This window comes from Peromyscus maniculatus, chromosome 14, assembly GCF_049852395.1.
Source record: "Peromyscus maniculatus bairdii isolate BWxNUB_F1_BW_parent chromosome 14, HU_Pman_BW_mat_3.1, whole genome shotgun sequence".
Taxonomy (NCBI): domain Eukaryota; kingdom Metazoa; phylum Chordata; class Mammalia; order Rodentia; family Cricetidae; genus Peromyscus; species Peromyscus maniculatus.
The window spans coordinates 6,570,238-6,585,699 of record NC_134865.1 but is presented as its reverse complement, the minus strand read 5'-3'; the positions used below and the strand labels follow the sequence as shown (position 1 = coordinate 6,585,699).

At 40.7% G+C, this 15,462-nt stretch overlaps 1 protein-coding gene and 2 long non-coding RNA genes across 10 annotated transcripts in view; 1 reads left to right on the top strand and 2 right to left on the bottom strand.

Moving 5' to 3' along the window:
• Positions 1-1,692: 1,692 nt before the first annotated feature.
• Fscb (fibrous sheath CABYR binding protein) lies at positions 1,693-5,860 on the bottom strand. Of its 8 annotated transcripts, none has more exons than XM_076550578.1 (2): positions 4,228-5,860; positions 1,693-4,149 (listed from the first exon to the last, which is right to left on the bottom strand). In XM_076550578.1, exons 1-2 carry the CDS (start codon positions 5,537-5,539, stop codon positions 1,868-1,870), a joined length of 3,594 nt encoding a protein of 1,197 aa, XP_076406693.1. In that variant the 5' UTR covers positions 5,540-5,860; the 3' UTR covers positions 1,693-1,867. The 8 variants fall into 8 exon arrangements, with proteins under 8 accessions (XP_076406693.1, XP_076406696.1, XP_076406695.1 ...); XM_076550581.1 differs by having other exon boundaries at positions 1,693-4,091; positions 4,245-5,860; XM_076550580.1 differs by having other exon boundaries at positions 1,693-2,835; positions 2,953-5,859.
• LOC121822293 (uncharacterized) overlaps positions 5,830-15,462 on the top strand; it is a 28,424-nt gene continuing 18,791 nt past the window's right edge. The window contains exons 1-2 of the long non-coding RNA XR_013044254.1: positions 5,830-5,989; positions 13,374-13,507. This is a non-coding gene — a long non-coding RNA (uncharacterized LOC121822293). The remainder of the gene's footprint in view (positions 5,990-13,373; positions 13,508-15,462) is intronic.
• Positions 14,513-15,462, bottom strand: part of LOC121822294 (uncharacterized) — a 45,805-nt gene continuing 44,855 nt past the window's right edge. Inside the window, exon 4 of the long non-coding RNA XR_013044255.1 lies at positions 14,513-14,926. This is a non-coding gene — a long non-coding RNA (uncharacterized LOC121822294). The remainder of the gene's footprint in view (positions 14,927-15,462) is intronic.

Sequence of the window (15,462 nt, the reverse complement as noted above, 5' to 3'; positions counted from 1 at the left end):
AGGTGCAGCATTGTATTGTGGAAGTGTCGTGTGGGGCTAGGCTTTGTGACTCTGCATTGTGATTGGTTGTCCTTTTCTGTAGTGGTGTCAGTCTTTTGCAAGGAAACATTTCCTTGATGGGGAGTAAGGACTATACTTTTCTATGAGTCTGAAGACAAATATTGAGAAGGTCGTTAAGGACTGTGCTGGTTTAGTAAAGCAGTGGTTGTATGCTCTCCTCCAAGACCGATGACTTCACTAGCCCTAGATAGTTAAGGGCAGGTTAGGCAATTAATCCTAAGGGCAATTAGAGAGCTGTTGGTTACTGCCAAAGTGTGCATATCACTTCTGCAGCCCCCTGTTGTGCTCATCATTGTTTTAGTTCATAGGTGACGCAGCTGGGCAGGACTGTTGGTTGCTTCCCTCGTTTGGAAATACCAAGGCTACGAAAGCTAGTCTTTAAGAGAGAAGTTTTGAGATCATTTCCAGCCCAGGGGTCTGTCTCTGGGTTTTGTGTCTGAATTGTGTGGTATCCTCACAATAGGAACGTACCTTTCACCTCTAGGGGGCAACCAAGGGCAATAGCAATAACATAGCCTGTATGTTCGGGCAGTCTCTTGGACAACCCTATCCAACAATTGAAAAGAAGGAGGTTTCTCATACCTGGTGTTGGGGTCTTTTGGCTCTTGGAGGGAGCATCGTCAGCCCAGACGGAAAAATTTCATTTATACATCAATTTACATGTATTATAGAAATTTGTAGCTTGTATAGTATGGTTCTTTATGATTTTTTTCAGACATACTGTTATTTTACCTTCCTTATGCCTTCTTTTGTATATATTTCTCTCCCACCCATTAATTAAAATCCCTTTTTTTCAATCTGATCTATAAATTACTTTTACCCTTCTATTTTCCTCTGTATTTTTCCACACTCCCTCCCCCTACAATATCCATTTATACTTTCATGGTTTCTATAGTTACTCTAAGTTATGTACTCATAGCTGAAGGTTTCCATCTAGATGCCTCAGCTGAGAGGAAGGATGTGACATTTGACTCTCTGGGTTTGAGTTACCTCATTCACTATGAACTTTTCTCATTCTATTTAACTGCACATTTCATAATTTCATTTTTCTTCACAGCTGAATAGTATTCCATAGTGTATATGAATCATATTTTCATTATCCATTCATCAGTTGAAGGTCATTTAGGTTGTTTTCATTTTTATTTATTGTGAGTCAAGTACCAATGAATATGGCTGGCAAAGTGTATGTAGAGTAGGATGTTGAGTCCTTCGGGCATATGCCAAAAAGTGATATGCCTGAGTAAAATTTATTTTTATCTTTCTGAAAATTATCCACACTGATTTCCACAGCAGCTGTATCAGGAAAGCAATGCTTGTCTCAGAAGGAGTCAATGGAAAGAGAATAAAAGATAGGATGAATCATAACCAGAGAAAAGAACATCATGTAAGTTTAAATGTGCATATAAAACTCAAGGAATCGAAAGCTGGTGACAGCTTCCAGGAAGAAACTGTCATTTCTCCTGCTTATCACGAAAAGGAACAGAGAGGGAAAGAGCTTCAGAACAAACAACTGTTGTCCATAGATTTACTATATAAAGTGTATTTTAAGTAATAATGATAACCATAAATTCACTTCATTTCAGAATAATTATTTTCCATGCTATAGATGTGAGTGAAAATAACACAAGGGACTTTGAACTGCGATGGCTTTTATTCATTGTCCAACCTGCATGCTCAGTCTCTTGGGATCCTTTTCCTTTAATCTGCTCATGAAAGTTCTTCCAGGTAGCATCTCATTTTCTAAAGACTGCACTTCTAGAATCTCCTAGCGTATGGTTGCAAGCTTAAGTTAGGACCTGGCTATAACTCAGGAGGAGGGGTTTTTTAACTCTATTTTAATGGTACCTTCTATTTTGAAAGTGGAGATCGGCTCCTCCTTGCTCCTAGACACATCGGCAGGAACAGGATCTGCTCCTTCAGAGTTTCTATCACCTGTCAAAGAAGACTCTAATTCTTTCTCTGAGACATTTGCTACTGGGGACAATTGACGTTCTTTTAGTAGAGCCTTATCTTCAGGGGTTTGTTCAGAAGATGCAAGTGGAGCTTCAGCTGGTGTCTCTTCCGTGGGCAACTCTTGAATAGGAACCGCGTCAGTTTTGGAAGGCTGTTTAACAACAGGAGACTCTTCTGCAGGGGTCTCAGGTGGTGGGAGCTGAACTTCAACCGAAGCCTTTTCAAGGCTCTCCTTAACTGATGTCAACTGGGCTTCCTTAGTAGTTTCTTCTATAGTATCCCCTTCAGATGAAGGAAACCCAATTTCAGCTGCAGGGCCCTCTTCAACGGGGACCACTTTGGTAAAGACCTCCTCAACTGGTAGAGATTGAACTTCAACAGGATCCCCTTCTAGAGGAGTCTCTTCAGTTTGTGGAATTCGAACCTCTGCAGGGTCCCCATCTACAGGAGCCAACGATAGAGGCTGAACTTCAGAAGCCTCTTCTGCAGGAACCACTTCAGCTGCTGGAAGCTGAACATCAGCGGGGGCTTCTTCTATTGGAGCACCCTCAAATGATGAAGGCTGGACTTCAGCAGTGGCCTCTCTTGCAGGGACCCCTTCTGCAACATCCTCCTCAGCTGGCAGTGGCTGCATTTCAACAGGTAAATATTCTAGAGGGGTCTCTTCAGCTTGTGGAATCACAACTTCTTCTTCTAGAGGAAGACCTTCAAGAGGAGCCCTCTCAAGGGAAGGAGGCTGAACTTCTGTAGGAGCCATTTCTGCAGAAGCCCCATCAGCTGGTGGAAGTGGAACTTCTGTGGGACCCTCCTCAGTTGGTGGAGGTGGAACTTCTTCTGTGGGACCCTCCTCAGTTGGTGGGGGTGGAACTTCTTCTGTGGGACCCTCCTCAGTTGGTGGGGGTGGAACTTCTTCTGTGGGACCCTCCTCAGTTGGTGGAGGTAGAACTTCTTCTGCAGGGGCCTCCTCAGTTGGTGGAGGTGGAACTTCTTCTACAGAGGCCTCCTCAGTTGGTGGGGGTGGAGCTTCTACAGGGGCCTCCTCAGTTGGTGGAGGTGGAACTTCTTCTACAGGGGCCTCCTCAGTTGGTGGAGGTGGAACTTCTTCTACAAGGGCCTCCTCAGTTGGTGGGGGTGGAGCTTCTTCTACAGAGGCCTCCTCAGTTGGTGGGGGTGGAGCTTCTTCTACAGAGGCCTCCTCAGTTGGTGGGGGTGGAGCTTCTTCTACAGAGGCCTCCTCAGTTGGTGGGGGTGGAGCTTCTTCTACAGGGGCCTCCTCAGTTGGTGGAGGTGGAACTTCTTCTGCAGGGGCCTCCTCAGTTGGTGGAGGTGGAACTTCTTCTGCAGGGACCTCCTCAGTTGGTGGAGGTGGAGCTTCTTCTACAGGGGCCTCCTCAGTTGGTGGAGGTGGAACTTCTTCTGCAGGGGCCTCCTCAGTTGGTGGGGGTGGAACTTCTTCTGCAGGGGCCTCCTCAGTTGGTGGAGGTGGAACTTCTTCTACAGGGGCCTCCTCAGGTGGTGGGGGTTGAGCTTCTTCTGCAGGGGCCTCCTCAGTTGGTGGAGGTGGAACTTCTTCTGCAGGGGCCTCCTCAGTTGGTGGAGGTGGAACTTCTACAGGGGCTTCCTCAGTTGGTGGAGGTGGAACTTCTACAGGGGCCTCCTCAGTTGGTGGGGGTGGAACTTCTTCTACAGGGGCCTCCTCAGTTGGTGGAGGTGGAACTTCTTCTGCAGGGGCCTCCTCAGTTGGTGGGGGTGGAGCTTCTTCTACAGGGGCCTCCTCAGTTAGTGAAGGTGGAGCTTCTTCTGCAGGGGCTTCCTCAGTTGGTGGAGGTGGAACTTCTTCTACAGGGGCCTCCTCAGTTGGTGGGGGTGGAGCTTCTTCTACAAGGGCCTCCTCAGTTGGTGGAGGTGGAACTTCTTCTACAGAGGCCTCCTCAGTTGGTGGGGGTGGAATTTCTTCAGGGGCCTCCTCAGTTGGTGGAGGTGGAACTTCTTCTACAGGGGCCTCCTCAGTTAGTGGAGGTGGAACTTCTTCTACAGGGGCCTCCTCAGTTGGTGGGGGTGGAACTTCTTCTGCAGGGGCCTCCTCAGTTGGTGAGGGTGGAACTTCTTCTACAAGGGTGTCTTCAGTTGGTAGAGGTGGAACTTCTTCTGCAGGGGCTTCCTCAGCTGGTAGAGGTGGAACTTCTTCTGCAGGGGCCTCCTCAGTTAGTGGAGGTGGAATTTCTGCAGGGATGTCTTCTACAAGGGTGTCTTCAGTTGGTGGAGGTGGAACTTCTGCAGAAGTCTCTTCCCCAGGGGCTTCCTCAGCTGGTGGAGGCGTAACTTCTGCAGGAGCCTTCTCTGCAGGGACTTCCTCGGTTGATGGAGGCTGACCTCCTTCAAAGACCTCTTCTGCAGGCAATTTCTCATCTAGTACAAGAACAATTTCTGCAGGCACTGCTTCTATTGCTTGCTCATCTAATGGTGGCTGAACTTCCACAGGTATTTCTTTAGAAGCCTCTTCAGATGGTAGAGATTGAACTCCATCAGTGGACTCCTCAGCATCAGCAAGCTCTACCTTGCCTGAGCTTTCAAGGAGAGCCTCAGTTGCTAAATTTTGGACTTTCGCAAGCACTTCTTGTGAGAGTGCAACCAGAATTTCAGTAGGAACTTCTGAAGGAGCCACTTCAGCTCCTTGGGATTTCTGTTGATCATCAGACTTGCCTGAAAGAGCCCCTTGCACTGACAGATGGCTGATGTCAACAGGAGCTTCTACAGAAGGAAGCTCATCAGCTGGTAGAGCCTGGATCTCGCCAGAAAACTCCCCTTCAGTGAAAGGCATTATGGCATCTGGGATTTTTTCAGTTGACAGTACCTCTATTTCAAGACAACCATTTACTTCCAACAAGGAACCCTCTTGGGCAACAGGTACTGTTTCCTCCTTTGACTTAATCAGGGAACTGTCTGGCATAGACATGATAGTAATTTCTAACTCACTAAAGTATGTCTGCTGTTCTTTGTCCACTTTATCTATAGAGCAAATGTTCAACAAATTCCAGTCACCAGTACAGCTGGTCTGCTGAGATCTGTCTATTAAGTGAGTTGTGGGTCTGTTTGTTGGGATCTCTACTTCTGGAACACTCTGTGGTAATTCAGAAGCTGTTTCTCCAACACTGGCTGGAGGTTCTTCAAGGGTAAGGGTTTTATCAATGAATAGGACTTTTTCTTCCACAGGAACGTCTGTCTGTAGAGATTTATCAGTCATTTCCATGCCTCGCTTTCTCTTTGTCCAAGTTTGCTGAAGTTGAGAAGAAAGTCTAAGAGACTCATATTCTTTACTAGAGGGGTTGCCTTTGCTTCCAGAAATACTACCAATACTGAGGGTAGCTTTAGGGGCAGGAGGTTGTACTACAGCCACAGGTTTCTTTTTTTCTGTCACATCTGTCTGCTGGGACTTGTCTACCATTGGTTGGCTGGGTCGTCTTCTCCTTCTAAATTCCTGCCTCCCTAAGGAGATAGGCTGTTCAGGTTCATCACTTTCTTCCATTTCTATGACCAATGATATCCAAATTTCTCAGTCTTCAAATTATTAATCATTAAGAATCGTAAATGTACCCAGTGGTTAAGTCTTTGCCCTCCTTCATTGAGTTTTTCTATTGAGCTCAGGAAAAAAATAATTCATAAGTTATTTCATTCTTCACTACCCTCTTGTTGGATCCCACCTTATTCATTCATCATCTTTCTTGGTTAGTCTCTATGAGGATAACCTCACTTTTAGAAGTTTCCCTCAAGGGTCTGTGACATCACAGCCACTTCTCCTTATAAGGTTCCGGAAGTTATATTCTCAGCAGTCTTAAGCTTGGTGTATTCACATAAGCAATGACTAAAAGTGAGGTGTCTAGCTTTAAAAAAAAAAAAAAAGAAAACAGGTTGAAAGAGACATTTCTTTCCCAAATGAACAAGAATTTAACTCCAAGAATACCACTAATTGTTAAAGGTGATGCTTTTTAGCTTGCAACTTCTTTTCCTCTTACTAACAAATCATAATACAGAACTCAGTATGCTGGAGAAGGTTGTCAATTATTAGAGTTAACATATGTGTAGAAATGTCTGCTAAACGGATGTTTATAGGACTTGAAAAAAGCTGCTACTTTTTAGAAGACTCGTGATTTGAAAGTCAATATCCACGGAAGATCCATATCTTTGCTTTTAACCTTCAGTGACCACAGCCATGTACTACCAAAAGATAATTCATGTTTTCAGTCTCAAACAACTTAAGGTATTTCTAATTTTATTTCTAGTTATTGTAGAAAGTAGTTTTACCCAAAGTTTTAAAGATGTGAAGCTACTGAACCTAAATATATGCCAAGGTGAAAAAAATGTTTTTAAAGCAGTCTCTATAGATTGTGCTGAACAACCACATGAAATGAATGCTACAACTGGAAAAAAATCATCTTTCTAGTAATGAATGGGACTGGTTTTATTGAGGGGTTTGATAGGGACAAAAGGAGAATGAGGGAGGCTGAGAGGGGAGGGCATTCAGAATATATTGTATACAATTTATGAAACTATCAAATAACAAATTAACTGATAAAAATTTGTATTGAATTGGAAAAGAGAAAACCCACAGAGGCATATCATAGGTGGCAAGTTCAGATTTTATCACATTCAATATATACGTGTGTGTGTGTGTGTGTGTGTTATTATATAAATAACCTATTACTCATATATAACACAAAAACACTACAAGATATAGATTGATCAAAAGACATGAAAAAATACTATTTAGCTGACAAAAGCAGGCAAGAAAAGAATAAAGTTTTAAAATGCACTCACAAGGGTCAAAATAATGAATGTTTGCTAAATAATAGCATTAATCCAAAAATATTTCAAAATTTTCTTTATTGCTTCTAGACAACATGAAAGCAAATTGAACAATGCCTGTTGACACACAGTGGTGCTATGGATGATATATACAAGGGTGCTATCCCTTGTATCTTCCTCCAAATTCATATATTGAAACCTAAGCCCAGAGGTTCTTCTAGAACCTTCTAAAATAAAACCATCTACAAAGTAGAAACACAGATCAACTGACACACTGATTACCTTAGACTTTCAAGTCTCCAGAACTCTGAAAATACATACTTGACAACTGACTTTAAATTCAAAATAATCAATGAATATTCCCAATACAAAAATATATTTATTTATGATATGATGTCATATCATATTACAAATACCTGTGATGATAGATATGCCAGTTATTCTAATCATTACACATTGAATTCATACATTGAAAGTCAACATATGATTGAATCTTAACCCATGTGTTACAATTACTATGTCAATTAAAAATAAAAATACATAAGAACTTTATCTTACCTAATTATGACTGAATTCTTTTAGTATATTCTTTGTTTCTACTAGTAATAGTGAGCTCATAGCCACGACTGATCATGCATATACAATCAATTAATGATTCTACCTAAGATTCTAAACAGGCTTGTGAGGCACTTCATGGAACATTTTCTCATGCTATTTTTTTTCTTCTTCTTCTTCTTTTTTTTTTTTTTACTGAAAATATATTCTTTTCTCAAACAATATATCCTGATTACAGTTTCCCCTCCCTCTACTCTTCCAAGCTCCTCCCCCACCTCCCCTCCTTTACAGATCTACTCCCTTTCTGTCTCTCCTTAGAAAACAGCTGACTTCTAAGAAGAGGTAGCAGCCAAACATGACAAAATAAAATATAATAAGATAAAACAAAAACCATCACATCATGGTTGGACAAGCAACTCAATAGAAGGAAAAGAGCCTCAAGAACAGGCACAAAAGTCAGAGACATGCTCATCCACACACTCAGGAGTCCCATAAAAATACTAAGCCGAAAACACATGTATGCAGAGGACATGGTGTAGACCAGGTTAGACTCTGCACTTGCTGCTTCAGTATCTTTAAGTTCATATAAGCCTTGCTCAATTGATTCAGGGGGCCTTATTCTTCCGGTGTCCTCCATACCCTCTGACATGGACACTCTTTCTTCTCTGTGGTCCCCTGAGCTTTGAGGGGAGGGATTTGATGGAGATATCCCATTTAGACCAATGTGTTTCCAAGGACTGTCTCTTGCTGTGGATCTCAGCATCTGTTTCTGTCCACACCAGGAAAAGCTTCTCTGATAATCTCATACTTTTTCTTAAGGCCTACAGATGCTTTCACAGATGTTTCAAGTGGTGATCTCATTACTCTCTGTTTAAGGTTTGGAATTTAACCCTTTTTCTTGGTAATCTCACATGACTTAGAACTTCTCACTTGATTCACATCTATTGATTTTTAAACTATGATTCCCAAATGAAATTGAAATTCTAATTTTATTACCTGTAGATGTGACATTATTTAAGAATAGGGTGTTGACGGGGGGGCATGAAGATATACTCCTTTAATCTCAGCACTTAAGAGACAGAGGCAGGCAGATCTCTGTTGAAAGCCAACCTGGTCTACAAACAGGTTCTAGGGCCAGACAGAGCTACACAGGGAGACCTGATCTTTTTTTTTTTTAAGTCTCTGCATATGTAGTCAAATTAAAATGCTAGTCTTATGGGAAGAAGAATATTTAGACACAAAGACAGAGAAGATGGGGGTAGAAAGAGGAGTTTGCAACACAAGGTGGGAGGTGTCCAAAGTTACCAGAACACATGAGGGATAATGAAGCTGAACCCCAGGAGAGTGCCTACCTCTGCCACCAACTTTATTCGGGATTTGTAGCCTTCAGGAATGTGAGAAAATGTATGTCTGTTGTTGAAACCCACTTTTGGGAACTTCCTTGTAGAAGCACTAGTAACTACTGTAGCATGGTTTCCCAGCTCCACACTCATGACTTCTGCCTTGCTGGCACTTCTGGCTGAATAACTGGGGCATTTATATTCAGACTCAGAACTGACAAGTATTTTGATACTGTACATGACATATTCCCATAATCAAAGAACCAGAGGGGTTTTCTAAAAGGCTTCTGCCAGTTAATTTGCATTTAATTTTACCAAAAATAAATTTTCTGAATAGCACTTAATTTCATTTAGAATTTTAATGAATTTGAAAGCCATAATTTAGAGGTATCAGACATGCTTCAAATTAATATGGACCTAATATATAAACTGTGACCTATAATGCTTTGTTCCTAACTGACTAGATCAGATAAGATAAAGCCTGGAATATGTTCTTAGATCAATGGATGATAAGGGCAGTGGGTATAAAATGTAAATCTCTGTGTGCCTAAAAGTAAATTAAATTAATGTCAGGAGAAACCATAAAATTATGCCAAAATATCACATAAAGATCCTTAATGTCCAAAACACTTTAGGAATCAATATGAAGATAGAGACAGTAGAAGACCAAAGACCACTAGTAAAAACAAAATTATAGATGAAAACAGATGACCAAAAAAATACATGAGAAAGATTACCAACAATTATATTTTCAAGAAACTTGAATATTGGAAATAATAGCTACCTCAAGGAATATTTTTCACATGTATATATTCCAAAGATATTTCAGATGTTAGGAAAAAACAAACAAAACAAGATGGCATGGTTTCCTGCCCTCATGGACCTTACTTTTCTATAGGAAAACTTAGTGTACACAACCTTAACCAGACATCTGCAATGAAACCATGCGCTGGTGGGTCTGCAGGAATCATTGTGTATATGAACTCACTGCAGCTCTGTAGTGGGTAGCCATTCCAGCTTGGATCTGGAAGTTCCAACCCCCATTGAGACTCTGGCAACTGTCACGCCTAGGAGGCAGGTGGGGCCAGGGGAGGCGCCTGGAGACCCCAGAGCTGGATGGGCCAGCGCTCTCTCTCTCTCTGTGCACTCTCTCTGTGTCGGGACGCTGAACTGTGGACCACATGCTGCTGGTCAAGGCGGTGGCTGGCAGTGTCTCTCTGCCTCAGCCTTCTGCTTCCCAGAATTCTCCTCTCTCCTTGTCCCACCTACTTCCTGCCTGGCCACTGGCGAATCAGTGTTTTATTTATTGAACAATCAGAGCAATTTGACATACAGACCATCCCACAGCACACTACATCTGGTGTCAGAAGTGGGATGGGCCAGCGCTCTCTCTGTGCGCTCTCTCTGTGCGCTCTCTCTGTGCCGGGACGCTGAAAGGTGGAGATTGAAACTTCCAGATCCAAGCTGGAATGGCTACCCACTACACAGCTCTGACTGTATGCGTAAGACCCGCACAAGATCATGTCAGTGAAAGCTCTCAGCAGGAATCGGATAGGGGCTTATGAAATCCCACCTCTAGCTGAAGAGCTATTGGTACTTGATGGCTTCTGGGAGGAGAAAATTCAGTATTCGGTGGGGATATGGCCCCCAAAAGACTCCCCATGCTCCAGCAGAGTGTCCTACACCTATACCCATACAGGTAGCCCTAAGTGAACTCTATAGATTGTTTTAAAGAAGAGCACATGAAGTTGGTACGGAAAAGTATGTGGAGAGAGGAGAGAAACTGGAGGGGAAGGAATGGGGGCTAGACTTGATCAAAACCTATGTGTGAAATACTCAAACAAAAATGTGAATTGTTAGAAGTACTTTTAGAGGATGAGGAGAGAAGGATTTGTAGGAAAGAGTATGGAATTGAGAAACAATAAAAAGTGGGGGTTGTGTTAAGAAGCAATGTCCACATTCTTGGGAATTATGAAAGGAAGGAGGCCAGGAGTGGTGTGGTGGTACATAAAATGTGCTGGAAAAAGTTAATAAGAGGCACCATGACTTATAGAATATATCAAGAAATACTGTTTTGTTTTAAACACTAGAAAATTATTTTTGTCCTCTGTATTCAGATTGTTATGGGAAGAGGGGAGATGAGAATTCACTGCTGCATTGTAAATGGCCACAAATGTAGCATCTTTTTTTTTTTTTTCATGCAATAGCAAACTTTATTCAGGGCATCAGACAATTTATAGTCTCTGTGTTAGAAGAGTCACTTGAGTAAAGTGTAACATCTTAAACCAATACAGATGTACTATCTCACAGTTTCGATAAGAGCCAAGGCTAAGAGCAGAGGCAATCAACTGAATGTACCAGGCTTTGCTAACTCCCCATGGGAGGCCGGACCTTTTCAGAGCAGGGAATGGTGAGTGGGTTGGAAGTGGGGGGGAGCTGGGGAGTGGGAAGAGAGGTGAGAGGAGGATCTGTGGTTGGTATGTAAAATGAAAAAAAAAATCTTAATAAAGAAAAAATATACAAAAAAAAGAGCTGAGGCAAAGATGAGCAGAATTGTCTGTTATGAATCCCAGCAGGCTAAATTGTATCATTTGGGGGAGAAATTGTGATCTGTGTTCAGAGCCTCTTTCTGGCTCACTGAGCACCAGCAGAATGCTTCAGAATGCCTCTAGCCCTGTTTTTCTTGCTGGCAGACAACTGGATCAGCTTTCAACTGCTATCACGTCCTGGTCAAAATAGTCACCTTACAACATGGAAGGTTACAAGGACAATCTCTTTTCAGTGTGCTAGAGGAGAACCTTGCACTTTGCCATACAGCAAAACCTAAGTAGGAAAGTGAATAGTCCGTGTGATTTAGAGACTCCATGCACACACATGTTGTATAACGGCAGGGTGTGGGGTAGGGATCTTGGAGGTCATCATAGAGGTTTATGTGTCATGAAGGTAAGAATAAAATTCCAACAAGAAGGTACAATGCTAACAAGAAAGGAAAACCCATAGCAAAGCCCTTACCAGCATGCTTTTAAAAGCCAGGTAGAATTGGGACTGGAAAATATGACTGCAAGTAAATAATGAATGGACAGCAGTGTGGATAGAAATGAGAAGAGCGGATATATTGGTCCATGTTGTAATTAACAAGAATTGGATTAGAACTAGAGGACAAAGGAAATGCTGGCTTCTGGGGAAGAGAGAGTCGGTTTTCTTCAGGCATGTGCCCTATGCTCCGGTGGACCACATTCATACCAATGTACATGTGGGCAATACTAATTAGACTCTGGTTATAAAGGGAACTGGGGAGGGAAAAAATTGTCATAAAGTTCAGAGGGGGTATGGTGATGGCATCTACAAAGAGGGATGGGTAGGATCAAAATGCATTAAATAAGTGTATGAAATCCTCAATAAACAAAGATATTTTCAAAGGGATGATTGTCTAGCTAGTGGCTTCTAAAGCTGTGTGAATGGAAATACCATTTACTGAAATGGTGAGAGAGTGAGAAACAAGGATCAGCTCGTAAAAACAATATCCAGGCTTAAATTTGAACATTTTTTTTTGAGATGCCTATGGAAAGAAAAATGGAGGTGTTAGGAGATTTACTGGATGAACAACTCCAGATATCATAGGGACAGCATGAGATACACTTGTGACATCATTGGAAATACAGGCAATACTGACAGTCATGAGTTGGATGTGCTGACCTAACAAAGTCCAAAAAGATACCTACGATTGAGCCTGCTAACCAGTAGAGTAGTTAATGTAAGACAGGAAAAGAAGCCAGCAAAAAACATAACTGAAGGTGAACATTCATAAATAGAAAACTGGGAAGCTGTGCTGTAGACACTACAGCAGAAAATGGTTGAACATAGTGGCTACTCTTGTTGGATGATGTGAGGGGTCTGATCTCTATCTGTCAGTGTGGTTGTTAACTGAATGGACCTAAGGTATTCTCATCGAAAAGTTTAGCTTGGAGCTATGTGGCATATACTGGAAGAAGGAATCTGCTCACAGGTAGACAACTCTCAAAAAGCTTTAAGCTAAAGGGAAAAAATATTTGTTATACTAAAAATTGGATGCTTCCAATTTTAATCATAAGGGAATAGCAAATAGCATACTTTTATTTTTAAATATTGTGTAACCATTAAGAACTATGCTACTAAAAATAGTAGACAGATAATAACCATGAATACATACTAATTTTAAAAGGAAGACACAAATTTTAATAAGCTTATTTTCACAAGATAAATATATTACACATATATATGCATATGTTTGTGTATACATGTTATATACACAAAGTTCTCACTGAAAGAAATAAAATGATACAGTTATAGGCTATATAATAAAGGATACATAAGTTATTTTGTTTTTTATCTTTTCTATGTTTCCATATGTTTCACAGTAAATAGTGTTTTCATTTTCATTGGAAAAGGTAAGGACTATTATGATATAGTAAAGTTCTGAAGCAATTAAAATATATACTGTAAAAAAATAGTAGAACTGATCAGCATTAACAGAACGTTGTCATTGAAGCATAAGTAAAAACCATCTAATCAGTTGAATCTTCAAGCCTTACAATTGTTTTTTCCAACTGTGGTCAGGAAACCTGTCTACAAATTCATAGAATCATAATAATTACATTGCTTCGCATTTTGGATGTTTTCCAGGGTAATGGAGCAGAGAAGTACAAAGGAACTGGAGACTAAATACAACCTAAAGCCATGTAGGATGTAAGACAAGTGCAAAGTGAAATTCAGAAAGAAAATGATAAAGAGGAAGTAAAGCTCAATGGGGAGAACTGGTAAGTCATGGAAATAACAAATAAGGAGGGCAGTCACAGTACTATGTGCTTGGGATAAAGTCAAGAGTGTACTTGAAATGAAATTGAAGTGTTAATTTGAAGAATTCAAAGACATTTTAAAATTAGACGTTGAGATAATCAAAGACAATTGACTGAGAATAGTGACTCCCCACTCAGTCTGAAAACTATCATTTCAGTACATATGCAGAAAAAGCCAAGAAACTCTCTGCTACAGAGACAAGAGGAGACAGAGACTGAGACAGACTGAGCTACAGCAGGGAGAAATTCAGTGGTCCCTTCATGTCTATATTTTCTCTGTCTACGGAGTCAATCAAAAACATTCATAAAGTGGGATAGAGAGTTGGCTCTGTGGTTAAGAGTACTTGTTGCTCATGCAGAGAACCTAGATTTGGTTCCCACCAACTACATGGTGGGTCATAACCATCTGCAACTCCAGTTTTAAGGGGTTCATTGCCCTTTACTGACCTCTAAGGGCACCAGTCATGTATACATGCAGGCAAAACTCATACATACAAAACAAAGCAAAACAAAAAAACCTAACAAAAATTATTTTTATGTTTCATGAAAAAATGTGACAGACATGTATGGTCTTTTTTATGTCATTATTTCCTAAACAATTATCTATACAGCATTTACATTGTATTAGGTAATGTAAGTAGTTTAGAGATGACTTAAAATTTATGGGATGATGTGCATAAATTATATAAAAATATTGGGCCTCTTTTTCTTTTATTATTATTATTATTGTTATATATGTGCATATATATATATAGTCACCTACTGTTAAAGTTCACATGAGCTACCATCTTGGGGTAAAAGAAAATTAAAAAGAGGGAAGAAAAGATCTGTAATGGTAGATAGAATACATCAGAATAATACATAATTTAACATTTAAAATACACACACACACACACACACACACACATATATATATATATATATATATATATATATATATATATATATATATATATATATACACACACAGTATATATACACTACTGAGTCCATTTTATTGTCGTACATAAAAGATTTTAAGGCTGACAATTCTGATGAACAACCAATAAGGGGCTCATCACCAGGAGAGTGTAATTCTCCTTCTCTCATTACTTGCCTGTAGTTCTTTGTCCAGGTGTGAGGTCCTGAAAATTTCCCCCTCTTCCATGCTAATATGTCCATCGATATTGCCACCTTCCAGTCTGGTTCTTGGAATCATTTTTAGAAGAAACTGTTTCACTACAGACTTCTTGGTATTGTGGCTCTGACGGTCTTTTGGCCTCCCCCTTCCACAATGTTCCATGAACCATAGATTCAGGAGCAGTGATGTAGATGTGTAGGTTGGGGCTTGGTTCCTTCTTTCCACTGATCTCTGCATTGTACCTCACCAGCTTCCCAGGGCTAGTGGGGACATGGGATGTAGAAAACAATCTACTACCACCATTTCACTAGGCCAGCATGATCCCTTGCAACATTTTAAATCTTATTTATCCTTACACCCACAGAGAAGTATAGCTACCACTCACTTCCTCTGAGAGTTAATATTTTAAAAAATAATTTCATAAAACATCATTCAAGGAGAAACAGTATTCATATTAACAATTCGCAAATATTCAGAAATCATTTACCACCTACTTAAATTTTTAAATTACATATTATTCTGATGTATTCTATCTACCATTACAGATCATCTCTTCCCTCTTTTAAATATCTTTTACCCCAAGATTGCAGATCATGTGAACTATAACAATCGATGACTTTACTTTTTTGGACTTTGGTTATATTCAGCAAATTAAGGGCATTTGGTAAAAGGCCTGATGGAGACTGAATAGCGAGGATCCTTGGCTCCCGAACTGAAGAGTTGCTTGGAAAAGGCCTAGTGAGGTATTTTCTCAGCCAAATGTCACAGCTTCTGTAAGATCTCACATACCCCTATG

Excerpts from the sequence above, each read along its gene's own strand:
- Fscb (XM_076550577.1), bottom strand. The coding sequence starts at position 5,539 with ATGGAAGAAAGTGATGAACCTGAACAGCCTATCTCCTTAGGGAGGCAG.